The sequence below is a fragment of the Muscardinus avellanarius genome (genome assembly GCF_963383645.1).
Source record: "Muscardinus avellanarius genome assembly, chromosome: 11".
In the NCBI taxonomy this organism is placed as follows: domain Eukaryota; kingdom Metazoa; phylum Chordata; class Mammalia; order Rodentia; family Gliridae; genus Muscardinus; species Muscardinus avellanarius.
The window spans coordinates 70290829-70318619 of record NC_137797.1 but is presented as its reverse complement, the minus strand read 5'-3'; the positions used below and the strand labels follow the sequence as shown (position 1 = coordinate 70318619).

The 27791-nt window shown below is 43.4% G+C and overlaps 1 protein-coding gene across 2 annotated transcripts in view; it reads left to right on the top strand.

Annotated features, from left to right (window-relative positions):
- Positions 1–27791, top strand: part of DIP2B (disco interacting protein 2 homolog B) — a gene marked incomplete at both ends in the record, with an annotated part of 282346 nt that overhangs the window by 235483 nt on the left and 19072 nt on the right. For both annotated transcript variants that reach the window (XM_080705172.1, XM_080705171.1), the window contains 7 exons: positions 7117–7226; positions 7346–7426; positions 10488–10611; positions 13564–13685; positions 18330–18441; positions 24556–24665; positions 25109–25239. In XM_080705172.1, the coding sequence (XP_080561298.1) occupies positions 7117–7226; positions 7346–7426; positions 10488–10611; positions 13564–13685; positions 18330–18441; positions 24556–24665; positions 25109–25239 (790 nt within the window). The remainder of the gene's footprint in view (positions 1–7116; positions 7227–7345; positions 7427–10487; positions 10612–13563; positions 13686–18329; positions 18442–24555; positions 24666–25108; positions 25240–27791) is intronic.

Below are 27791 nucleotides of genomic sequence, written 5' to 3'. Positions count from 1 at the left end.
TTAGGTCCCCAGGACTCCCCAAAAATAAAAAGTAAAATAAGTATGGTAGTATTACTCAGAGGTAGAATCCCTTTGGGTTCCATCCCTAGTACCACCAAAAAAGGACTAGTATTCTAACAGGGCGAAAATCAAAAAGTCTATGTGTTATTAATGAAAAAATGTAGCTGGGCGTGGTGGCACATGCTTGTAATCCCAGCATTTGGGAGGCTGAGACAGAAGAATTGTGGTTTGCAGACAGCCTTAGCTACTTAGCAAGGCCCTTCACAACTCAGTGATACCCTTTTTCAAAAAAATTTTAAAAAGACTACAAAATAGGGCTGGGTGTAGCTTGGAGGTAAAATGCCCCTGGGTCTCATCACCAGTACCGACCCCATTAAAAAAAAAAAAAAGTAAGCTGGGTGTGGATGGAGTGGCTTACTCTTCTAATCCCAGTACTTGGGAGGCTGAGACAGGAAGATTGCAGGTTCAAAGCCAGCCTCTGCAATGTAACAAGGCTCTCGGAAACCTAGTGAGACCCTGTTTCCAAATAAATAAAAAATCATGCCGGGAATGTAACTTGCAAGTATAATGCCTCTAGATTCAATCCCCAGTGGGGAAAAAAAAGAAGAAGAAAAGAAAAAAAAAGAGAAAAAAAGAAAGAAAAGAAATGTATAAAAATAAGTATTTCTAAACATATTACCTGCGTGGACATATGGCAGATACTTAAAACACCACATACTGGGATGGGGCTGTAGTTCAGTGATAGTGTGTGCTTAGCATTCAAGTGGCCCTGGCTTCAGTACCTAGCAAAACACACACACACACACACACACACACACACACACACACACACACACTTCCCCATCTTAAGTCCTGTTACACTAAAGTCTTACATTTATTTGTCATAAGTAATATTCCTTTTCAAATAGCATTCAGTATAGTATTCTTAGTATAGTGTTTTTGTTTTGTTTTGTTTGCAATGCTGGGGATTGAATCCAGGGGCATTTTACCTCCGAGCTACACCTCCAACCCTATTTTATTCTTTTATTTTTGAAACAGGATCTCACTAAATTACTAAGTACCTCACTAAGTAGCTGAGGCTGGCTTTGAACCTTCAATCCTTCTATCTCAAGCCTCTCAAGTATTAGAATTGCAAGCATGGACCCTCTACCTGGCTAGTATAGTATTCTTGTATTCTTTTTTTTTTTTTTTTTTTTTGCGGTTTTGGGGATGGAACCCAGGGGCATTTGACCTTTTGACCTCCGAGCTACTATACTAAGCCCATCTTAGTATAGTATTCTTTTAAGAAAACATTTCTGCAGAGATGCTTAAAAGATTTTGCTTAAAGCCAGGCATGGTGGTACACACTTGTAATCCCAGTATTCAGGAGGCTGAGACCAGAGGATGAGCGTTCGCAGACAGCCTCAGCTACTTAGTGAGGCCCTCCACATATCAGTGAGACCCTGTTTCAAAATAAAGAATAAAAAATAGGACAGAGGGTATAGCTTCGAGGTAGAATGCCCCTGGTTTCCACTCTCAGTACTGCAATAAATTAACTAATTAAATTTGGGTATGTAGCTTGGAGATAGACTGGCCCTGAGTTCAATCCCAGTACCCCCCCCCCACATACACACACAAAGATGTTGCTTAAATTGGTCAGTAGGTGATATGTGTGTGTGTGATGGCACACAACTGTAATTCTAGTAATTCAGAGGCTGAGGACAGGAGGTTCACAGGTTCAAGGCTAGCCTCAGCAACCTAGCAAGACCCTGTTTCAAAATAAAAAGGGCTGGGGTATAGCTCAGAGGTAGAATGCCCCTGGTTTCAATCCCCAGTATAAAAGAACAAACTGAGTTTTGCACAGTAGTTTAAACCCACAAAAACAATCTAGCAGCAATAACTTTTTTTTTTTTTTTCTTGCGAGTCTGGGGATGGAACCCAGGCACATTCGACCTCCGAGCTACACCCCCTGCCCTACTTTTTATTCTTTTTTTTTATTTCTTTTTTCTTTGTTTTTGGTGTTACTGGGGATGGAACCCTTCTACCTCCAGCCTACACTCCCAGACCTATTTTATATTTTATTTGGAAACAGGGTCTCTTAAGCCAGCGAGGCTGGCTTCGAACCTGCGCGATTCTCCTGTCTCCGCCTCCCAAGCAAAGGGATTACAAGCATGCGCCACCATGCCCAGCTATTCTTTATTTTAAGATAGGGTCTCACTGAGTTGCAGAGGGCCTCACTAAGTACCTGAGGCTGTCTGCAAACTGCGATCCTCCAGTCTCAGCCTCCCAAATGCTGGGATTACAAGCATGCGCCACCACGCCCGGCTAGCAGCAATATCACAAAAGTTCCTCTGAGTGCATTTTTTGAGTCTGTGGATCAAAGAGTGAAACATACTGAGAGCATTAACTCCAGGAAGCTAATTATAGACATAGCTATGCCTGTTTTTCCCCCACAAAACTCCCTTCTTGCTTTTTTCCTCACATAACTCTGTTTCTTGTGGCAAAACTACTATTCATCAATATGAACACCTGTCTCGTCTTTCCTAGTAACATAATCCCCATTTTCTCTGGATAAGCGCCTGGAGTGAAAGGCTCTTTAGTGTGGGAGAGTAATATGCAAGAGGAAGTAATAAGTGTCATTTCTAGAAAATATGTTCAAAGGGAAAGGTATTTCCTTTTTTCATTGTGTTTTCAGTGCTGAAGATCAAACCCAAAGCCTTGTACACGCCAGGCAAGTGCTCCACACCGAGCCACATCCCTAGTTTCTTGATAATTTTTTCCTACCTACTAGATAGAGTACAGAATGATGTAGAAATGACAACAAGAAAGCCAGGTGTGGGGGTGCACGAGGCCGAGCAGGAGGGTCTCAGGCTCACGGCCAGCCTCAGCTACTTAGTGAAGCCCTCTGCAACTTAGTGACATTTATTTTTTTATTATATATATATATATATATATATATATATTTGTGTGTGTGTGTGGTACTGGGGTTCCTCCACCTCTCTACCTCCGGGCTAAACTCCCAGACCTAAGTTTTTGTAATTTTATTTGGAAACAGGGTTTCTTTTTTCTTTTTTTTTTTTTTTTTTTTTTTTGTGGTATTAGGGGTGGAACCCAGAGGCTTTCTACCTCCGGGCTATACTCCCAGACCTATTTTATATTTTATTTGGAAACAGGGTCTCACTAAGTTGCTGAGAGCCTCACTAAGTAGCTGAGGCTGGCTTCGAACCTGTGTGATCCTCCTGTCTCAGCCTCCCACGTGCGGGGATTACAAGCGCGCGCCACCACACCCGGCCTGAAAACAGGGTTTCTTAAGCCAGCGAGAGTGGCATCAAACCTGCGTGATCCTCCTGTCTCCGCCTCCCAAAAGGGATTACAAGCATGTGGTACCACGCCTGCCTCTGAGATCTTGTCTCAAAATAAAGAATAAGAAATAGGACTGGGGTAGAGGTAGAATGACCAGTTCCATAAAAAAAAAAAGAAAAAAGGAAAAATAAAAAGAGATGAGAAATGATGGCGAGAGCCAGGCATAGTGGCACACGCTTTTGATCCTGGTTCTTGGGAGACTGAGACAGGAGGATTGCAGGTTCACAGCCAGCCTCAGCTATTTGTGAGGCCTTCCACAATTTAGTGACATCTTGTCTCAATATAAAGATTTTTAAAAATGGGGCTGGAGGTGTAGCTCAGATAGAATGCCCCTGGGTTTTATCCTCAGCACTGATAAATAAATAAATAGGACTAGGAGATGTAGCTCAGAGGTAGGATGCCCCTGGGCTCAAAACCTAGTACCACACACACACACACAAAAAAGAGGTCAGGTACCTAACAGCCCCAAGGCTATAGGTTGTGGTCACAGGGGAGGAGTCTACTACGCTGCTCCACTGGTTTCAGGTATAGTCTGACTTGTTCTGGACAATGAGACCTTAGGACCTCAACAGAAACAGATGCTTTAAATACACTTGTGGGTTTGGCTGGACTTCTTGCTTCTGCTATCTGCCTTGATAAAGCACAGTCCAGGGAGCTCCAGGTCCCATGATGAGGAAACACACGGCCCAGTAGCTGAAGCTGTCCGTGAACTGCGATCCTCTGGTCTCAGCTTCCCGAATGCCACGCCCAGCTTTATTCTTTATTTTGAAACAGGGTCTCACTGAGTTGCAAAGGGCTTTACTAAGTAGCTGCGAACTGTGGTCCTCCTCTCTCAGCCTCCCAAATACTGGGATTATAAGCATGCGCCATCATGCCCGGCTGCCCTAGTCTATTTCTGAATTTCTTTTACCTGAGATAGAAATAAGGTTGATTCTTTTTTTGTGGTCCTGGGGATGGAACCCAAGGGCCTCTACCTCCAGGCTATATCCCTGACCTATTTAATATTTTATTTGGAAACAGGGCCTCACTAAGTTGCTGAGAGCCTCACTAAGTAGCTGAGGCTGACTTTGAACCTGTGCCATCCTCCTGTCTCAGCCTCCCAAGTACTGGGATCACAAGAGTGTGCCACCACGCCCAGCTGCTTGATTCTTTTTTAAACTGCTGTTATATTATCTGTGACTTGCAGCTAAGACACACACATTCTCATCCTTTCTACAGTGAACACCAAGAGGGATCTCAATGAAATTATGCTTCTGGACAGCCTTAATACTTTTCCTAGTTTCCTACTTCTTTCCTTTCTTACCTTACTCCTTATGCCTCTCCACTTTCCTCAAATTCCAGATTCTTATGCTATCCCTCAACATCTCCACCTATTGATGCCATGATTTTCAAACTGTTTTGGTTCTACCCATATGTATCTACTAAGATCTTAGCAGGCAATCATAATAGAAAGCAAAACTACTGAATCTAAACATCATGCTTTCATCAGACAGATGAAATGAATGCTGTGCTTTCAGGAACTATGAATAAATCTTTTATGTAGGTTTTATTACTCAGTAAAAGTAGTTGAAATCTGCTAGCAAAAGCACTGCTTTAAATATCTGCTATGGCAGGGCGTGGTGGCACACGCTTGTAATCCCCGTGCTTGGGAGGCGGAGACAGGAGGATCGCGCAGGTTCGTAGTCAGTCTCACTGGCTTAAGAGACCCTGTTTCCAAATAAATAAAAATAAGGTCTGGGAGTGTAGCCCAGAGGGAAAAGGGCTTCCAGGAACCCCAGTACCACCAAAAAAAATTAAAAAAATAAAAATAAAATAAATACACACACACACACGTATGTATGTATGTGTGTATATATATATATATATATATATATATATATATATATATATATATATATATATATATTTTTTTTTTTTTTTAAATAGGTCTGGGAGTGTAGCCCGGAGGTAGAATGCCCCTGGGTTCCATCACCAGTACCAAAATACTATGTCTCCAAAGCAACATCTTTTTTTTTTTTTTTTTTGGTGCTGGGGATTTAACCCAAGAGCATTCTACCTCTGAGGTGTACCCCTATACCCCCAGCACTTTTCTTTTGAAATAGGATCTCACTAAGCTGTTAAGGCTGGCCTTGAACCTGTGAACCTCCTGTCTCATTCAGCCTCTCAAATACTAGAATTACAGTTGTGCACCACCGACATATGTACCACTTATTGTTCAATCTAAGCTATATATATATATATATTTTTTTTTTTTGTAGTACTGATGATAGAACCCAGGGACATCCTACTTCTGAGCTACATCCCTAGTCCTGTTTTATTTTTATTTTGAAACAGTATTTCACTAAGTAGGGAAGGGCCTCATTAAGTTCTTAAGGCTGGCCATGAACCTGCAATCCTTCTGTTTCAGCCTCCCAAATGCTGGTATTGCAAATGTGTGTCACCATACCTGGCTCTGATTTTTAAAAATATATATCATAGCCAGGCGTTGGTGGCGCACGCTTGTAATCCCAACGCATGGGAGGCTCCAGACAGGAGGATCACGTAGGTTTGAAGCCAGCCTCAGCTACTTAGTGAGGCTCTCAGCAACTTAGTGAGACCCTCTTTCCAAATAAAATACAAAATAGGTCTGGGAGTGTAGCCCAGAGGCAGAAAAGCCCCTGGGTTTCATCCCAGGACACCCCCCCAAATTGTGTGTATATATATATAATCATCAGGAATCAGGGATGGGAGTATAGCTCAGCAGCAGAGTGCTTGCCTAACTTGTCTTAGGCCCTGAGTTTGGTCCCCAATTCAAGAAGAAGGAGGAGGAGAAAAAAAACACTAGAATTCAATATCCATTTAAGGTCATGGATTGCGCTTGATTGCCTTTAAGCTCCCTGCCTTATTTTGTCTTAAAGACGTGGGTGTATTTGAAGAGTTCAAGCCAATTGTCTTGTAGAATGTTCCACAATCTGGGTTTTATTATTTACTTTTTGTTTGAATTACTTGGAATTGGTCCCCTATCCTTCCTCGTGCTAGGCTAGTGCTTTAGCACTGAACCATATCCCCAGACCTCATTATTTACTTCTAATAAAATACTTCTGCTATTCCTGATAAATTCACTCCTTTTCCTCATAGATGGAAGGTTTCTTTCCAGACTAGATATCCATTACTGTTAAATCCTCTTTAAGGATTTTATTGTGATTGGAGCAGATGAAATTACTTTCAGTAGGAGCCAGTACAACCACCTATCAATTCTTCAGAGTAAAAATTTCTCTGTATATCCAAGCTACAATAGCCCACCTCTTTCCTTTGCTCCCCTAGTGCCTGGCCTACCTGTCTGAAATCCCATCTTGTCTTTTTTCTTTTCTTTTTTTGCATTACTGGGGGTTGAACCATGGGCATTTTACTTCTGAACAACACCCCCCCACACCCTATTTTTTATTCTTTATTTTGAAACAGGGTCTCACTAAGTTGTGGACGGCCTCACTTAGTAGCTGAGTCTGGTGGTGAACTTGTGGTTCTCCTGTCTCAGCCTCCCAAGTACTGGGATTACAAGTGTTCATCACCATGCCCTGCCCATCTTGTCTTTTTATAGCACTTCCTACCACCTGGCTGCCTTTCCTACTAGAATACCTCTCTGCCTTGTTCTCTGTGTCTTCCTAGTGCCTAGATGAGTGCATCATCAGCATTGTCCAATGAATGTTTGGACAATTTTGATCAGTCTGGAACTGCTTTGAGGATCCTTAGCTTGAATTGCCTTCTCTAAAGAGTTGCTTTTACCTTTTCTTACAGGCGTGGGCCCTGCTTCTGTGATGGTCGGGAATCTGGTGGCTGGAAAACGCATAGCACAAGCTGCAGGAAGAGATCTGGGGCAAATTGAAGAGAACGATCTGGTGAGGAAGGTGAGTGTTGTGCAGGCGTTGGCTTGTCATTGAGTCAAGGACAGGTAGCACGTGGGGGTGCATTATACAACTCCAAGAAAGTGCTGGCCCTGAGTCTTTTTTCTGCTTTATGATTTCAGCACCAGTTTCTGGCAGAGATTTTGCAGTGGCGAGCCCAGGCAACTCCTGACCATGTGCTCTTCATGCTGTTAAATGCCAAGGTATTAAAAACATTTGCATATTTAATCACCTGAATCCTAAGGGACTGAGGCTCTCTTGATCTCCTTCCATCAGAAATTTTTTGTTGCCACCTCTGAGGAAAGAGTACCTGCTTTCTCCTTATTTTGACATGTGGGGATAAATTGTGCAGTCACTTTCAGGTTGAAATGAGACATCCCAGAGTGCTATTTAATGCTGTCTTTTCTTGTGTTATAATCAGATCTTCTTTATTAGGAGTGATGAGATAAAATATTACCAGTGCAATTACATAGATATATACATGTGGAGAATGTATTGTGTCATATCTTTACCCAATTTGACTTTTAATTCTTTGATTTTTACCAGGAAAAAATGACTTTACACCAACTTTTTTTGTGTGTGTATGGTACTGGGTATTGAACCCAGTGGTACTCTACCTCTGAAACAAAAAAGGTACTCAGCCCTTTATTTATTTATTTATCTATTTATTTTTGCAGTACTGGGGATGGAACCCAGGAGCATTCTACCTCTGAGCTACACCCAAGCCCTATTTTTATTCTTTATTTTGAAACAAGGTTTCACAAATTTGCAGTGGTCCTCACTAAGTAGCTGAGGCTATCCCTGAACTGAGATCCTCCTGTCTTGGCCTCCCAAGTACTGGGATTAAAAGTGTGCCCACCACACCCAGCTCTATTTTATTTTTATTTTGAAAGAGTCTCACTAGGTTAATGAGAATCTCACTACCTGCCAAGGCTGTCCTCCTTGTCTTAGCCTCCCAAGTACTAGAATTATAGCTGTGTGCCACCATATCTGGCTCTACACCAACTTTTTTTTAATTCTTTTTTCTTTTTAGTGGTGCATTGTAATCATACATCTTAATGGAGTACAAGATGGTAGAGGAATCTTTCTTTTTTATTTATTTACTTTCTTTTTTAAATTCACCTGACTCAGCCTCCCAGTCCTCCAAATACTGGGATTATGGCCTGCGCTACTATGTCTGGCTCAGAAAGGGGAACTTTCTAAGAAATGACCTTAGGACTTTAGCCAAATTGATACTCATTGTAGTGCTTATATCATTAAAGCTGAACAATAGACAATTAGCCAAGTAAATTATATCATAGAAACCTGATTAAGCATTATGTAACCATTCAAAGCAATTTTATAGACTATCTGATTACCCAGAAAATATTCATAATGTATAAGGGGGAAATAGGATTTAAAACCTTTCTTTCTTTCTTCTTTTCTTTTTTTCTTTTTTTCTTTTTTTTTTTTTTTTTTTTCTTTGTGGTACTGGGGGTTGAATCCAGGGACATTTTACCTCTGAGCTATACTGTAAGCCCTATTTTATTTTATTTTTTTGCGGTACTGGGGATGGAACCCAGGGACATTCTACCTCCAAAGTAAACCCCCAGCCCTATTTTTTTTTTTTCAGGTCTGGGGAGGGAACCCAAGGGCATTTGACCTCCAAGCTACACCCCCTGCCCTATTTTTTTATTCTTTTTATTTTGAAACCAGGTCTCACTGAGTTTCAGAGGGCCTCACTAAGTAGCTGAGGCTGTCCCTGCTGGGATTACAAGCGTGAGCTACCATACCCAGCTTTCTATTTTTTCATTCTTTCTTTCTTTCTTTCTTAATTAATTAATTAATTAATTTCAGTGGTGCTGGAGGTGGAACCCAGGGACTTTCTACCTCCAGGCTGTATTCCCAGACCTGTTTTATATTTTATTTGGAAACAAGGTCTCACTAAGTTACTGAAAGCCTCACTAAGTAGCTGATGCTGGCTTTGAACCTGTGCACTCTCCCTGTCTCAGCCTCCCAAGCGCGGGGATTACAAGCATGTGCCATCACGCCTGGCTTATTTATTTATTTATTTATTTATTTGTGTGTGTGTGTGTGTGTGTGTGTGTGTGTGTGTGTGTTACTGGGGGTAGAACCCAGGGGCTTTTCTACCTTCAGGCTATACTCCCAGACCTATTTTCTACTTTATTTGGAAACAGGAAACCTGTGCGCTCTTCCTGTCTCAGCCTTAATTCTTTATTTTGAAACAGGGTCTCACACTGGGTTGTAGAGGTCTCACTATATAGCTGAGGCTGTCCACAAACTGGGATTCCCTGTCTCAGCCTCCCAAATGCTGGGATTACAAGCATGCGCCACCATGTTTGGCTCTCTCAGCCCTATTTTATATTCTTGATTTTTTTATTTATATACTTATTTATTATTATTTTTGTGTGTGTGTGTGTGTGTGGTACTTAGGGTGGAACCCAGAGGCTTTCTACCTCCAGGCTATACTCCCAGACCTTTTTTTTTTTTTTTTTTTTTTGGTGGTACTGGGGTTCCTGGAAGCCCTTCTACCTCCGGGATACACTCCCACGGGCTACACTCCCAGACCTATTTTTTAACTTTTTTATGTGGAAACGGGGTCTCTTAAGCCAGAGAGGCTCCGAACCAGCGCGATCCTCCTGTCTCCGCCTCCCAAGCTCGGGGATTACAAGCATGCGCCACCACACCTGGCCCAGACCTATTTTTTTAAATATATATTTTATTTGGAAACAGGGTCTCACTAAGTTGCTGAGAGCCTCACTAAGTAATTGAGGCTGGCTTCAAACCTGTGCGATCCTCCTGTCTCAGCCTCCCATGCGCAGGGACTACAAGCGTGCGCCACCACGCCCAGCCTTATTCATGATTTTGAAACAGGATCTCACTGAGTTCTATAGGGCCTCGCTAAGTTGCAGAGGCTGGCCGTGAACCCATGATCTTCCTGTCTCAGCTTCTCATGTACTTGGATTACAGGTGTGCACCACGACACCCAGCTCTATGTGTATTTTTGGAACTGCTTTAAGCAAGAAAAACTTTATATGAAAAATAAGAAAGAAAGAGAATCCTGCCCCTATCTTAAGACAGAAAGAGAATCCTGCCCCTATCTTAAGATAGAAAGAATCCTGCCCCTGTCTTTGGATACTAATGATTGTGAAGGATAATCCACCAAAGCAGAATCCCTTCTGGTATCACATCACATTGGATGTGCTTACCCCTGTTTATTTCCTTACTGAGCTTTAATATTCTTATTACTTTTTCTCTTTAAAGGGAACTACTGTGTGCACAGCCAGCTGCCTTCAGCTTCATAAGCGAGCAGAGAGAATTGCATCGGTTCTTGGTGACAAAGGACATCTAAATGCAGGAGACAATGTGGTGTTGCTCTACCCACCTGGTAAGTGTTGGATTGCTGGACTAGACTCTACACTCCATATATGCCCAGGCAGGGCGGGAGCTCAGGACCACCATCTATGACCATAGAGGCCACGCACTGCCCAGCCCAAGCCTCTATGCGCCTTGGGCTAAGGTATGAAGCAGGCCACACCCCTGAGAGTTGTGCCGGTGCTCTGGATCTGCTGGAGTTGTGTTTGTGTTACTTATTCATGTATTCTATTGTCAGTATCTAGCACATGAAAAGTACTCAGTAAATAGTGAAGAAATGAATGAGGAAGTGAACATTCCAATGACCTGACTTTTAGAAACCCTCAAAACTGATGCTTCAAGTATGGACACAGTGGCCCATGCCTGTAGTACTAGCTAGTTTGGAAACTGAGGCAGGCGACTCCCTTGAGCCAGGAGTTCAGGTCAGCCTGGGCAACATAGTGAAAACTTGGCCCTTAAAAATAGAAGGGAGCCAGGCATGGTGGCACAGGCTTGTAACCCCAGCAATTGGGAGGCTGAGACAGGAGGATGGCAGATTCTCAGCCCGCCTCAGCAACTTGTGAGGTCCTCCACAACTCAGTGAAACTGTTTCAAAATAAAGAATAAAATAGGGCTGAGGGTACAGCTTGGAGGAAGAATGCCCCTGGGTTCAACCCCCATTACCACAAAAAATAAATAAATAAAAATAAGGGAGACCTGGGGGTATAGCTTAGCGATAGGACACGAATTCCTCAGTTCAGTCCCCAGCACTCAAAACAAATGTTTTCTTTATTTCTAGGGAGTTTAGAAATGGGACCATTTCACCCAGCTTCCAAAACTGCTGTGAACTCTTTTTTTTTTTTTTTTTTGCGGGTCTGGGGATGGAACCCAGAGGCATTTGACCTCCGAGCTACACCCCCTGCCCTAGTTTTTAGTTTTTATTTTGAAACTGGGTCTCACTGAGTTGCAGAGGGCCTCACTGAGTAGCTGAGGCTGTCCGCGAACCGCGATCCTCCAGGTTTCAGCCTCCCGAATGCTGGGATTACAAGCGTGCGCCACCACGCCTGGCTGCTGTGAACTCTTGACTCAACATTTTTATACTGTGATTCACTTTTTGTTTGTTTGTTTGCGGGTCTGGGGATGGAACCCAGGGTTATTCTACCTCTGAGCCACACCCCCAGCCCTATATTTTATTCTTTTATATTTGATACAGTCTCACTAAGTTGCAAGGGGCCTCACTAAGTAGCTGAGGCTGTCGGCAAACCCCTATCCTCCTGTCTCAACCTCCCAAATGCTGGGATTACAAGCCTGTGCCACCACGCGTGGCTTGTGATTGACATTTTATATTCCCCTATTGCTGCTTTTATCTTTCCTGTTCTAACTTAATTCAGCCACAACTATTATCTTTATAGGAAGAGGGACTCAATTATTTGGTGATAGTTGGTATAAATATTCAAAATCTGCCAGGCATGGTGGCGCATGCTTGTAATCCCAGTACTTGGGAGACTGAGACTAGAGGATCACAGGCTAGTGGCCAGCCTCAACTACGTATTAAGGCCCCCCACAACTTAGTGAGGTCCTGTCTCAAAATAAAGAGTAAAAATTAGGACTGGGGGTGTAGCTCAGGGGTAGTATGCCCCTGGGTTCAATCCCTATTTCTGCAATAACAGTAATAATAATAATAATAAATAAATATTCATAATCTGAGGTGAGCTTTTTTTGTATGTGGTACTGGGGATTGAACCTAAGAGCATTCTACCTTTCAGCTACACCCCCAGCCCTATTTTTAGTTTTTTGTTTTTTGTTTTATTTTTTGTTTTGGTACTGAGAATTGGGATAGAGATATTCTAAGTCCAAGCTATATCCCAGCCTAATTCAATTTTAGTTTGAATGTGCTGAGGCTATCCTAAAACCTGCAATCCTCCTGTCTCAGCCTCCCAAGTACTGGGATTACAGGTATGTGTCACTATGCCCAGCTGAAGTGAAATCTTTGAGTTATACCTTTTCTTCTTTTTTTTTTTTTTCCCCTCTGTTCTTGCAGTACTGGAGATGGAACCCAGGGACATTCTATCTCTGAGCTACACCCCCAGCCCTACTTTTTAGTGTTTTTTATTCTTTATTTTTTTGAAACAGGGTCTCACTAAGTAGCTGAGGCTGGCCGTGAACCGTGATCCTTTGGTCTCTACCTCCTGAATGCTGGGATTACAGGGTGCGCCACCATGCCCAGCTGAGTCATACCTTTTTTTTTAATTTCTTCTGCTGCCTAACCCACTCATACATCCTACTTTCTTTGGTCTTTTATTTCTCTCCATTTTATTCTGTGATTTGGTTTCTTATCCCCTTTACTTCCCTTAACTATGTGATTCTTACTATGCCATTTTATTTGTATGAATACTAAATTTTTCTCTTTTTTTTTTTTTTTTCAATACCGGGGATTGAACCCAGGGGCATTCTACTTCCAAACTATACCCTAAGTCCTATTTTATTCTTTATTTTGAAACAGGGTTTCACTAAGTTATGGAGGGCCTCACTAAGTTGCTGAGGCTGGCCACAAACCTGTGATCCTCCTGTCTCAGTGTATCAAGTACTGAGATTACAAGTGTGCGCCACCACGCCCCAGTAGCAGAAGGCATTTTAAAAGTTAGTTGGGCGTGATGGCGCACATTTGTAATCCCAGTATTTGGAAGGCTGAGACCGGAGGATCATGGTTCATGGACAGCCTCAGCTACTTAGTGAGGCCCTCTGCAACTTAGTAAGTCCCTGTTTCAAAATAAAGAATAAAAAATAGGGCAGGGGGTATAGCTCAGAAGTAGAATGTCCCTGGGTTTCATCCCTAGATCCACACAAAAAAAGTCTCTTCTGTTGTCTTGTGAAATTATGGTCTCAATAACCCACTTGGCACATGATTCTGGAAGATGTACATTTAGTTTTTTTGGTGATACTAGGTGGTTAAGTGACTCTCCTGATTGGACCCTCTGTTTTGCAGGCATTGAGTTAATTGCTGCATTCTATGGCTGCCTGTACGCAGGATGTATACCTGTGACTGTTCGACCCCCTCATGCCCAGAACCTGACTGCCACGTTGCCCACTGTTCGCATGATTGTTGATGTAAGTACCAACTATTTTTGCCTTTTTTCTCATCTCATAAAATCCAGACTAGAACAACATAGGATCCATAATGATTTTCTGGCTTTGTTGAGTCAAGAAGTCAAAATTTTCTAAAAACTATCTCTCTACCCCTCAAACGCTTAGTGAGGCTCTCAGCAACTTAGTGAGACCCTGTTTCCAAATAAAATATAAATAGGAGCTGGGCGTGGTCGTGCACACTTGTAATTCCAGCATTCAGGAGGCTGAGACCGGAGGATGACGGTTCAGGGACAGCCTCAGCTACTTACTGAGGCCCTTTGTAACTCAGTGAGACTCTGTTTCAAAATAAAGAATAAACAACAACAACAAAAAAAATGGCTGGGGGTGTAGTTTGGAGGTAGAATGCCCGGGGCTCCATCCCCAGTACCTAAAAAAAAAGAAAAGGAAAAAAAAAAAATATATATATATATATATATATATGTCTGAGGGAGTAGCCCAGAGGCAGAAAGCCCCTGGGTTCTACCCCAGTACCATAGGGGATGGGGGGGGGGACTAAAACGTTCTCCTTTTCTTTAATCTGGCCATAGTAACTAGGAATTGTGGGAAGGTAGTTTTTGGTGAGATATGGAACTATGGGCCTTGATCAGGAACACTAGGGGTAATTCTCCATAAAACTTCTGTTCCCTTCTTCTTCAAACATATTATCTGATATTTTTTCTGCATATTTCATATGCCAAAGCAATTTCACATACCAGACACCAAATTCTTCCCAGTGTCAGACCACTTTTATTTTGGTTATTCTTATAAATTCATTTGGTATAGCATTAAAAGATGTCCAGGCTGGGGTAATTGCTCAGCAGACTTGCTGGCATGGGTAAGGCCCAGGCTTTGATCCCTAGCACTACAAGAGAGAAAGAAAAGACAGGTAAATCTATAGGAGGTAATAGAAGTTTTTGCAGGATATAATAATTAAAATTTTGTAAAGCATGCTGGGTGTGGTGGCACACACTTGTAATCCCAGCGTTTGGGAGGCTGAGACCACTAAATAAATAGTAAAGCTGTATTGCATCATATCCTCATGTACTTTATTTTATTGGTGTGTGTGTATGTGTGGTACTGAGGATGGAACCCAGGGACATTCTACCTCTGAGCTATATCCCTAGCCCTATTATTTTATTCTTTCTTTCCTTTTTTTTTTTTTTTTTTTTTTGGTGCTTGGGTGAATATGAGTGAGCATGTGTGTGTTGGAGAGCAGTGGATTTGGGGTGGGCTTTGTGTTTTGGGGACTCAAGGAGTAGAGAGGGTCTCACTCAGTTGTTCCAGGTATTCGCTGGCCTCGATCCTCCTGTTTCAGCCTCCCAAGCGATAGGATGACAGGCATTTGCCACCACGCCGAGCCTCCTTATTTATTTATTTATTTATTTATTTATTTATTTACTTTTTGCAGTGCTGGGGTTGGAACCAAGGGACATTCTACTCCAAGCTACACACCCGGCTCTATTTTTTATTTTTTATTTTGCTTATTTTTTTTTAAAGGGGTTATTTTTTTTGTCTTTTTTTTTTTTTTTTTTTTTTTTTTTTTGGAACCGGGGATCGAACCCAGAGCGCCACACCTGCCAAGCAGGAGCTTTGCCACTGAGCTACATCCCGGCCTCTTTATTTTTTATTTTGAAACAGGGTCTCACTGAGTTGCAAAGGGCCTCATTAAGTAGCTGAGGCTTTCCATGAACTGTGATCCTCCTGTCTCGGCCTCTCAAATGCTAGGATTACAAGTGTGCACCCCCACGCCCAGCTTATTCTTTATTTTGAAACAGGATCTCAATAAGTTGGGAAGAACCTCAGTAAGTAGCTGAGGCTGGCTGCGAACCTACCCGATTCTCCTGTGTCAGCCTCCCAAGTACTGGGATTACAAACATGCGCCACCACGCGCCACCACGCCCGGCTCAGCTAATGTGCTTTAAAGCAAAAGGCAGTCTTGGCCAATGCACTGGAAGGCTACAAAATTCTAACTTATTAACATTTCTCTGTGAACTGCTGCTCTGTCAGCAACTCGAGTCTGTAGCATAAAAGCCATGTTCACCAAAGACGATTTTATGACAAAGTTTAATTTAACAAAATGCTCGTTATAATCCTACAAAGTGGGCCAGAAGAGCACTGAGGGCTTTCTTTCTGTTGACATAGTTTGTGGACATAGTAGGTCAGCGTTGCGTCTCTACCATCGCTGGCAGGGCTTAGCTTTTGTGGGAACTTCAGCTTGGTTCTGCATCCTCAGACCTCGTGTCTGTCCTCCCTTCACTAGACAGTGGCGCACACGAACTCCAGGCGTGCCCGCCTCGCTCTTCTCGTTCCTTGAGCACTGCAGAATTCATGTCTTGTCTTATCCAACTCTGATCACAGGACTGTGGGATCTCTACTGAGAGTATAGTTAGGAAGTATTTGAGATTGCTATTAAAAGCAATAATTTGCCGGGCATGGTGGTACATGCCTATAATCCAGTACTTGAGAGGCTGAGACAGGAAGATCCCGGGTTTGCTGCCAGTCTGGGCAACTTATGGTGAGGCCCTCCACAACTTAGTGAGACTCTGCTTCAAAAGAAAATAGGGGCTGGGTGTGGTGGTGCAGGCTTATAAATTACAGTACTTGGGAGGCTGAGACAGGAGGATCACAGGTTCATGGCCAGCCTCAACAACTTGTGAGGCCCTCTGCAACCTAGTGAGACCCTGTTTCAAAATAAAAAATAAGCCGGGCGTGGTGGCGCACACTTGTAATCCCCACGCTTGGGAGGCGGAGACAGGAGGATCACACAGGTTCGAAGCCAGCTGCGCTGGCGTAAGAGACCCTGTTTCAAAAAAATATATAAAATAGGTCTGGGAGTGTAGCCTGGAGGTAGAAGGGCTTCCAGGAACCCCAGTACCACCAAAGAAAATTAAATAAATAAATAAATAAATAAATAAATAAATAAATAAAATAAATAAAAATAAATAAGACTGACCGTACAGCTTGGAGGTAGATTGCCCCTGGCCTCCTCCATCCCCAGTACCACAAAAAAAGAAAAGAAAAGAAAAGAAAAAAAAATAGAAAATAGGGCTGTGGGTACAGCTTAGAGGTAGAGTGCCCTGGGTTCAATCCCCAGTACCAAAAAGAAAAGAAAAGAAATAACTTGAGCCAGGCAAGGTGGTGCATGCCTATGATCCCAGTACTTGGGAGGCTGAGACCGGAGAATTACAGGTTCGAGGCCAGGCTCAGCAACCTGGCAAGACTGTTTCAAATTTTTTAAAAGTTGGGTGTGGTGGTGCATGCTTGTAATCTCAATACTTGGGAGACCAAGACAGAAGAATTGGATGTTTGAGGCCAGCCTCAGCTTTAGCAAAACCCTCAGCAACTTGGCAAATATTGGTTTTTCTCTCTCTCTCTCCCCCCCCCTCTTTCTTTTGTGTATGTGTGTGTGTGCGCGCGCACTACTAGGGAGCAGATCCAAAGGGCATCTACCTCTAAACTATACCCCCAGCCCTTTTTATGTTTTATTTTGTTTTTTGTTTTGTTTTGTTTTGTTTTGTTTTGTTGGTGGTACTGGGGTTACTGGAAGCCCTTCTATCTCTGGGCTACACTCCCAGACCTATTTTTACATTTTTATTTGGAAACAGGGTCTCTTAAGCCAGCGCGGGGCTGGCTTCAAACCTGTGCGATCCTCCTGTCTCTGCCTCCCAAGCGCGGAGATTACAAGCATGCACCACCACGCCCGGCCTTTATTTTGAAATAGGATTTCACTAGATTGCTCAGAGTCTTACTGTGTTTCCGAGGCTGTTGTCCTTGAACCTGCAATCCTCCTCTCTTAGCCTTCCAAGTACTGGGGTTACAGGTGTATGTCACCACATTTTGAGGCCCTGTTTCCAAACAGGGAATAGAATAGGGCTGGAGATAAAGCTTAGAGGCAGGATGCCCCTTGGTTCAATTTCTAGTAACACACATGCACACACACACTCTCCCACTCTCCTCCCCCCTCCCACTCCCCCCCTCTGCTGGGTGTGGAGGCGCATGGTTGTAATCCCAGTGCTTGGGAGGCTGAGACAGGAGGATCACGCAGGTTCGAAATCAGCCTCGGCTACTTCGTGAGGCTCTCAGCAACTTCATGAGACCCTGTTTCCGAAACAAAATATAAAATATGTCTGGGAATGTAGCCCAGAGGTAGAAGGCCCCTAGGTTCTATCCTTAGTACCACCAAAAATAAAAATAAAAAAAGAGAGAGAGAACTAGGTATGGTGCCCATGTCTGTAATCGCAGTACTTGGGAGGCTGAGACAGGATTATCACAGGTTCAAAGCCAGCCTCAGGCTCTCAGCAATCTCATGAGACCCTGTTTCCAATAAAAAGTAAAATCTGGCTGGGATGTAGCTTGGAAGTAGAATGCCCCTGGGTTCCATCCCTAGTACCAAAAAGAGGGGGGGAGGGATCAAAAGAGAAAATAGCAATAACTGGTATTGTGAAGAAGGAAGAGGTCCATCGTTTTCTGAGAATTAAGCATGATATATTTCCATAAGGAAAAATAGAAACCAAAGACCTTGTTCTCTAAGGCGATACTACCCTGTCCAGTGTGGTGTGCGAGATTTTTTGAGCAGCAGCCTGAGATAATCCTCCCGGTGCTTATTACTGTCCCTGTGTTTTCTAGGTCAGCAAAGCAGCATGCATTCTCACCACTCAGACCCTGATGCGGTTACTGAGGTCGCGAGAGGCAGCAGCCGCTGTGGATGTGAAAACCTGGCCAACCATCATCGACACAGGTGAAAGCGAAATACCTCCAAAACTATGAGAGAGCAAGAACATTCACCACCTGGAAGTTCCTAGATTGTCAGACCAAACACATCGACACAGTTTTTATTTCACAGTACATTTTGAGCCAGGCGCAGTGGCACACGCTTGTAATCCCAGTACTTGGGAGGCTGAGACAGGAGGATTGAGTAGGTTCAAAGCCAGCCTCAGCTACTTACTGAGGCTCTCAGCAACTCTGAGACACTGATTGCAAATAAAGAATAAAAAAATAGGGCTAGGGGTATAGCTTGGAGGTAGAATGCCCCTGGGTTCCATCCCTAGTACCACAAACAAAACAAAACAAAACAAAACAAAAAACAATACATTCCACACCAGCAAGGTGTTAGCTTTATTTTTTATTTTTATTTATTTTGTTGTGGTGGTGGTACTAAGAGTGGAACCCAGGGGCATTCTACCTCCAAGCTACATACCCAGGCCTATTTTTTATTCTTTTTATTTTTGAAACAGGTCTCACTGATTTTCAAAGGGCCTCGCCAAGTAGCTGAGGCTGGCTGTGAACCATGATCCCCCAGTTTCCACCACCCGAATGCTGAGATTGCAAGCATGCGCCACCATGCCCGGCTTAGGTGTTAGCTTTATATTTGAGATGCGACCTTTCATCATTTTTACATCTAGTGCCATGTGAACTATTAAGATGATCTGAGTCCAGCTTAGTGGCACATGCCTGTTATCTAATCACAGTACTTGCCAGGCTAAGACAGGAGGATCACAGAATCAAGGACAGCCTCAGCAACATAACAAGACTCCATGATCAAGCTGGATGTGGTGGTGCACGCTTGTAATCCCAGCATTTGGGAGGTTGAAACAGGAGAATCAACATTTACGGACAGCCTCAGCTAATGAGGCCCTGTTTCTGAATTAAAGATAAAAAATAAGGCTGGGGGTATAGTTCAGAGATAGAATGACTCTGGGTTCCATCTTCAGTACCAAAACAAAAAAACCCCATAGCAAAATAAAAATTAGCCAGGCGTGGTGGTGCGCACTTGTAATCTTAGTACTTGGGATGCTGAGACAGGAGGGTTGCAGGTTCGTGGCCAACCTCAGCTATTCAGTGAGGCCCTCCATAACTTAATGAGATCCTGTTTCAAAATAAATAATAAAAAATGGACTGGGGATGTAGCTCAGAGGTAGAATGTCCTTGGGTCCAATCCCTGGTCCCGCAAAAATAAATACATAAAAATAAAAAATAAAAGCCAGTGTGGTGGTTCACACTTGTAATTCCAGCATTTAGGAAGCTGAGACAGGAGGATCGTGGTTCGCAAATAGCCTCAGCTCCTTAGATCCTTTGCAACTCAGTGAGACCCTGTTTCAAAATAAAGAATAAGAGCCAGGCGTGGTGGCTCATGCTTGCAATCCCTGTTCTTGGGAGGCTGAGACAGGAGGATCGCACAGGTTCAAAGCCAGCCTCAGCTACTTAGTGAGGCTCTCAGCAACTTAGTGAGACCCTGTTTCCAAATAAAATATAAAATAGGTCTGGGAGTATAGCTCGGAGTAGAATGCCTCTGGGTTCCACCCCCAGTACGAAAGAAAGAAAGAAAGAAAAGAGAGAGAGAGAGAGAGAGAAAGAGAGAAAGAAAGTGAAAGAAAGAGCTTTTAATCCCAGCATTTGGGAGGCTGAGACCTGAGGATCGTGGTTTGCGGACAGCTTCAGCTACTTAGTGAGGCCCTCCAAAACTCAGTGAGGCCCTATTTTCAAAATAAAGAATAAAAAATTGGGCAGGGTATAACTCAAGAGATCAAATGCCTCTGGTTTCCATTCCCAGACCTGCCAAAAAATAAAAAATAGGGCTGAGGGTGTAGCTTGGAGGTAGAATGCCCCTGGGTTCCATCCTTAGTACCGCAAACATTTTTTTAAAATTTTTTAATTAAAAATAAAATAGTACTGTGGGTATAGGTCAGAAGTAGAATGTCCCTGTGTTCAATTCCTGGCATACCTCCCTCTCCCCCCAAAAAAAAGACAACATATTGGACTAGAAGTCAGAAGACCTGGGTTTTTATTTGAGTTCATTATTACTGCCTGTAAAACCTTGACTTGATTACTTTTTCCTAAAATACTGCCTATCCTTACGGAGTCACATGTTTTTGAGAAGATCAAATGTGATTTTTTATTTTTTATTTTTTTGTGGTACTGGGGATGTAACCCAGGGGCATTCTACCTCCAACCTACACCCTCAGCCCTATTTTTTATTCTTTATTTTGAAAAAGGGTCTCACTGAGTTGCAAAGGGCCTCACTAAGTAGCAGCTGAGGCTGTCCTTGAACCACGATCCTCCTGTCTCAGCTTCCCAAATGCTGGTATTACAAGCGTGCACTACCATGCCCAGCTAAAATGATATATTTTAAAAACCACAGCATGCATGAATTTTAGGTGTATTAAATAATGAGGTAAGACTCAAAGGATATCTGGAGAATCAGTGGGATAGGGTAGTATATGGGATTTGGACTCAGCCAGTCAGGGTTTAAGTCTGAGTGTCTGGCTAACCCGGGTAAGACTGCCTGTGAAATGGGGTTTACAACAGTAAGTGGTATAGCAGGACATGGTGGCTAATGTAAACATCCAGTATAGAATCATAGTTACAACATCTGTTGGTCTTTTATTTCTGCGGTTCTGGGGATTGAACCAAGAAGCACTCTACCTCCGAGCTACAGTCCCAGCCTAGCCCTATTTTTTATTCTTAATTTTGAAACAGGATCTCACTAAATTTCGGAGGACTCACTAAGTAGCCGAGGTTGGTCTTGAACTTATGATCCTCCTTTCTCAGCCTCCCTAGTACTGGGATTACAAGCATGCCCCACCTCACCCAGCAACACCTGGTGTGTTTTGGGTTTTTTTTTTTTTTTTCTCTCTCCCTCTCAGTACTGGGGATGGAACCCAGGGGCATTCTACCTCCGAGCAAACCCCCAGCCCTATTTTTTTTTTTTTTTTGTGTGTGTGTGTGTGTGTGTGTGTGTGTGTGTGTGTGTGTGTGTGTTACTAGGGGTAGAACCCAGGCGCTTTTCTACCTCTGGGCTATACTCCCAGACCTATTTTATACTTTATTTGGAAACAGGGTCTCACTAAGTTGCTGAAAGCCTCACTAAGTAGCTGAGGCTGGCTTCGAACCTGTGTGATCCTCCTGTCTCAGCCTCCCAAGTGCTGGGATTACAAGCGTGTGCCACCATGCCCAGCTTAATTATTTATTTTATTTTATTTTATTTGGTGGTACTAGGCGTGGAACCCAGGGGCTTTCTACCTCCAAGCTATACTCCCAAACCTATTTTATATTTTATTTGGAAACAGGGTCTCACTAAGTTGCTGAGAGCCTCATTAACTAAGTAGCTGAGGCTGACTTCGAACCTGTGCGATCCTCCTGTCTCAGCCTCCCAAGTGCAGGGATTACAAGCATGTGCCACCATGTCTGGCTTAATTCTTTATTTTGAAACAGGGTCTCACTGAGTTGCAAAAGACCTCACTATTTAGCTGAGGCTGTCTGTGATTTGTGATCCTCCTGTCTCCGCCTCCTGAATGCTGGGATATAAGAGTGCACCACCATGCCTGGCAACACTTGGCTATTTATTTATTTATTTATTGCCATACTGAAGATTGAACCCAGGGGCATATTACCTCTGAGCTACATCCCCACCCCAATTTTATTCTTTATTTTTAAACAAATTCTCACTAAGTTGTGAAGGGCCTCACTAAGTAGCTGAGGCTGGCCGGGAATCTGTGATCCTCTTGTCTCAGCCTCCCAAGTACTGGGATTACAAGCATGCTCCACCACGCCCGACTAACACTTGGCTTTTTTTGTGTGTGTGTGGTACTGGGGATGGAACCCAAGGGTATTCTACCTACACCCTCAGCCCTATTTTTTATTCTTTATTTTGAAACAGGATCTCACTGAGTTGCAAAGGGCCTCACTAAGTAGTAGCTGAGGCTATTCTTGAACAGCGATCCTCCTGTCTCAGCCTCCCAAATGCTGGGATTATAAGCGTGAACCATCACACCCGGCTAACACTTGGCTTTTTAAAGGAAGTTTTCAGCTATGTCTGGCTGTTTGGCAACCAGGTGTAAGCACAGAGTGGGTGACAAACTCCCACTTTCAGCTCAGTTTTATTCTACTTTACCAGCTTTCTCCTGAGGCCCCTCTGGTATCTAGGGCCAGCAGCTGGGGAGAAGGAGAGAAGCCATATCACCTGTTTGTCCTTACAAGGCAGTGGGAGTAGTTGAAAGAGTATATTGGATAGCCAGGGCATGGTGTCGCACGCTTGTAATCCCAGTACTTGGGAGGCTGAGACAGGAGGATTGTGCAGGTTCACAGTTAGCCTCAGCTACTTAGTGAGGCTCTCAGCAACTTAGACCATGTTTCAAAATAAAAGAATAAAAAGTAGGGCTCAGGGTGTAGCTCAGAGATAGAATGCCCCTGGGTTCCATTTTCAGCACCACAAAATAAATAAATAACACCAGGTATGGTGGTGCAGCCTATAATCCCAGTACCTGGGAGGCTGAGACAGAAGGATCTTCTGTTCAAAGTCAGCCTTAGCAATTTAGCTAGGCTCTCAACAACTTAGACTCTGTTTCCAAATAAAAAATAAAAATTTGTCTGGGAGGTAGCTTGGAAGTAGAATGCCCCTGGGTTTCATCCCCAACACCACCAAAATAAATTTAAAAAATAAAATAGGGCTGGGGGTGTAACTCAGAGGTTAGAATGTCCCTGGGTTCAATACTCAGTATCCTCCCCCAAAACAACTCTAAAACCTGCTTCATGTCACCATGCCAGGCATAGTGGCACATGATTGTAATCCCAGTACTTGGGAGGCTGAGATAGGAGGATCAGGTTTCTTGGCCAGCCTCAGCTACTTAGGCCCTCTGCAACTTAGTGAAACCCTGTTTCAAACTAAAGAATTAAAAAAAGAAAAACAGAAAAAGTCATATAATTGCTGGGTGAGGTGGCGTGCACTTGTAATCTCAGCATTTTGGAGGCTGAGACAGGAGAATTTTGGTTCAGGTACAGCCTCGGCTACTTAAGTGAGGCCCTCTGCTACTTAGTGAGACCCTGTTTTAAAATAAAGAATAAAAAATAGGTCTGGTGGTATAGCTCTTGAGGTAGAATGTCCCTGGGTTCCATCCCCAGTACCACACACATACCCACACACACACAAAAAAAGAAAGCTGGGCATGGTGGCACATGCTTGTAATCCCAGCATTTGGAAGGCTAAGACTAGATGATCGTGGTTCGCAGACATCCTAAGCTACTTAGGCCCTTTGCAACTCAATGAGACCCTGTTTCAAAATAATAGGCCAGGCATGGTGGTGCACGCTTGTAATCCCTGTGCTTCGGAGGCAGAGACAGGAGGATCAGGCAGGTTCAAAGCCAGCCGTGCTGGCTTAAGCGACCCTGTTTCCAAATAAAAAAATATAAAATAGGTCTGGGAGTGTATCCAGGAGGTAGGAGGGTTTCCAGGAACCCCAGTACCACAAAAAAAAAGAATAAAAAATGGGCCTCGGAGGTAGAAAGCCTCTGGATTCCATCTCCAGTACCACAAAAAAAAAAAAAAAGGAAAAAGTCACATAATTGATAAAATACAGCTACAATTTGAGCATCCACAGTCTGCTTCTTACTTTGGTATGTTACTCTTTTTTATTTTTTGGCGGGTCTAGGGATGGAATCCAGGGGTATTCGACCTCTCAGCCACACCCCTGCCCTGTTTTTTATTCTTTACTTTGGGACAGTCTCACTAAGTTGCAGAAGGCCTCACTAAGTAGCTGAAGCTGTGCGTGCACCACTATCCTCTGGTCTCCGCCTCCCAAATGCTGAAATTACAGGTATATTACTCTTTACTAGACATCTATTAAATGAATTCATGGATGTAGATTTGCTTATTGGTATTGTACAGTGGTGCTCTCAACTTCAGGCTGCCTCAGAGAATGGCATTCATTAGCCACTTGGGTAAACATGAGAAGCCCAAGCTTTCACAAATCCCAAAAGCTAAATTTGGCCATAGCAAAGCCACAGAAAGCCAGCTGGAGCGCAGTGGTTTCCATGTTACAGCATGTCTGATTGACACTGAGTTTTCTTTTTATTGCAGATGATTTACCAAGGAAAAGGTTACCTCAGCTCTATAAACCACCCACTCCGGAAATGTTGGCATATCTTGATTTTAGTGTCTCCACAACTGGCATGCTTACAGGAGTGAAGGTAATGTCATCTGGATACGTTCACTCACTCACCAAAGGCTGCTGACATGCCAGGCTGCAGTAAACAGAGATGACCGCTGCCCAAGGAGTTTCAGATAGAGAGGCCAACTGGTTGGACCAGTAGCCAGTAGGCGGATGATCAAGGGTCCCCACTATATTTAAATAGAATCATTGGCTCTTCTGAAATAAGTGATCCCTAGGAATTTGTATTATGAAGTGTCTAAATCTATTATAGATGCTAACAGATAAGAATCCTAAAGTCAGGTTATCATAGATTCACAAAACAAAATTCAGTATTAACTAACGAATAGAAACATGTTATGTTAATTTAAAGTTCGATTAAGCTTTGAGGAAATAGAGTATGCGGCTTGGATAGTTTGGGGCTTCATCTGCCTGCGGGACGCTGGCTCCACCCTGATCCGTGTCCCTGTTCCTTGCTTTCAGATGTCGCACTCTGCAGTGAATGCTCTTTGCAGAGCCATCAAGCTCCAGTGTGAGTTGTATTCTTCTAGGCAGATCGCCATCTGTCTTGACCCTTACTGTGGACTTGGCTTTGCACTCTGGTGTCTCTGCAGGTAGGGATGGAAAAGCCAAAGAAACAATATGGGGTATACTTTGGGGCAATAACTATCTCATAAAGTTTCAGTAAAATGCTGACGTTTCCAGAATTTGTGCACCTGATGTTTGTTTAGTTTTGTCCGTATGCCCTTTTTTCTCTTCTGTTAGTTTTATTCCTCATACAAAATGGCAGCAATTGTGCTACCTGCTCTCTGATCCATCCTGTAATTCTTGTTTTAGAAGCGAAGCCAAGGAGGATGATACTTGGGTGAAATATGTATGACATGCTTTGACAGCCATAATGTACCCCCTGAGCTTGGCAGGAAGGATTCTAATGAGATGGGATGTCAGCCTTTGGGTTGGAAAGTTGCATGTCCGCCCTGGCCAGATTGTAGTTCCCAGCTCCTTCTACCATCTGCCCAGGAAACCGTACCTCAGACCTGCATTTTCACCTCCTGGGTGGACATTAAGAATGCTTCTTAAGTACCCATAACTCAACATGCTCCTTCTCTGTCCCTATCTCTACTAGGGTAGGTTTCCACTATGGGCTCTAGAATACATTTATGTCTCACATCTAATTAAATGTCATGTCGCACACTTGTAATCCCAGCATTTGGGAGGTGGAGACCAGAGGATCGCAGTTCGCAGAAGCCTCAGCTACTTACTGAGGCCCTTTGCAACTTAGTGAGACCCTGTTTCAAAAATGAAAAGACTACAAAATAGGGCTGGGGGTGTAGCTCGGAGGTTGAATTCCCTGGGTTCCATCTCAGATACTGGGGGAAAAAAAAAGTCATGTCCTTTGACTCAGTTGCTCCTATTCCTGATAAGAATCACCTCTTTCATAAAACAAAGCAGATCTTATTGTGGTTCTTAAGTATGATGATTGAGTTTTCACACTGTTGTATGAGATGTGTCTCCCTCAAAAGTTATGCCATTGGCATCTTACCTGCGTAATATGAAGAAGGTTAATAAGGCTTCCCCAGATATCCTGACATGGGTTTTTTGTTGTTGTTGTTGTTTGTTTTTTGATACTGGGGATTGAACCCAGAGGCATTCTACCTCTGAGCTACATCCCCAGCCCTATTTTTTTTTAATCATTTATTTTGAAACAGGGTCTCATTAAGTTGTGGGGGCCTCTCTAAGTAGCTGAGGCTGTTTGCGAACTGTGATCCTTCTGTCTCAGTCTCCCAAGTACTGGGATTATAGATGTGCACCACCACACCCGGCTTTCAGTATTTGTGTGTGTATATGGTACTGGGACTGAACCTAGGGGCATTCTACCTGTAAGCCATAACCCTGGTACTATTTTTTTTGTTGTTTTTTGGTACTGGAGATTGAGCTCACAGGCATTGTACCTCCAAGCTACACCCTCAGCCTAATTTTATTTCTCATTTGGAAACAGGGTCTTACTGGGTTGCTGAGAGCCTCACTAAGTTGCCTAGGCTGACTTTGAATCTGCGATTTTCCTGTCTAAAGAGTCCAAGTATTGGAATTACAAGCGTGGTCTACCACACCTGGACACCTGGCTTATTTTTTCTTATTTTGTAGCAGGTCAGTCTAAGTTGCTAAGGGCCTTGCTAAATTGCTCAGACTGGTCTCGAATCTGTGATCCTCCTGTCTCAGCCTGTTTGCCACTGGGATTACAGGCATGTGCCATCACCATCATACCCAGCTCCAATATTTTTTATTTATTTTATTATTATTTATTTATTTAATTTTTGTGGTACTGAGGATTGAACCCAGAGGCATTCTGCCTCTGAGCTATACTCCAACCCTATGATTTTTACTTTGAGACGGGGTCTCACTAGGTTGATAAGAGTCTCACTATTTTCTGAGGTTTTTCTCAAATCTGTGATCCTCCTATCCCAGCCTCTCAAGTACTTGCCACCACGCCTGTCTTGGGTCCTTTTGTGTGTATGTGGTACTGTGATGGAACCCAGAGGCATTCTACCTCCGAGCTATATCCCCAGCCCTTCTTTTTATTGTTTATTTTGAAATAAGGTCTCACAAAGTTGCAGGGAGCCTCACTAAGTAGCTGAGGCTGGCCGCAAACGTGTGATCGTCTTGTTTCAGCCTCTCACGTACTGGGATTACAAGCGTGCACCACCACATCCAGCTTCCAATATCTATTCATTGTAGCACACTCCTGGAATTCTAGTGATTCCTGTTTATACTGTTTTTGTGGTACTGGGGATGTAACCCAGTACCTTCAGGCTACACTATTAGACCTGTTTTATATTTTATTTGGAAATAGAGTCTCACTAAGTTGCTGAGAGCCTCACTAAGTAGCTGAGGCTGGCTTCAAACTTGCATGGCCCTCCTGTCTCAGCTTCTAAGTACTGGGATTACAAGCATGCGCCACCACACCCGGCTCAGTTTTTTATTTTGAAGCAGGGTCTCATTAATTGCAGAGGGCCTCACTAAGTAGCTGCAGTTGACCGAGAACTGTGACCCTCCTGTCTCAGCCTCCAAGTACTGGGATTTCAAGCGTGCGCCACCATGCTGGCGTACCATTCCTTCTTTTTCATCCTGGCTACACTATTAGGGTGCAAGCCCTCCTCATTCCTCA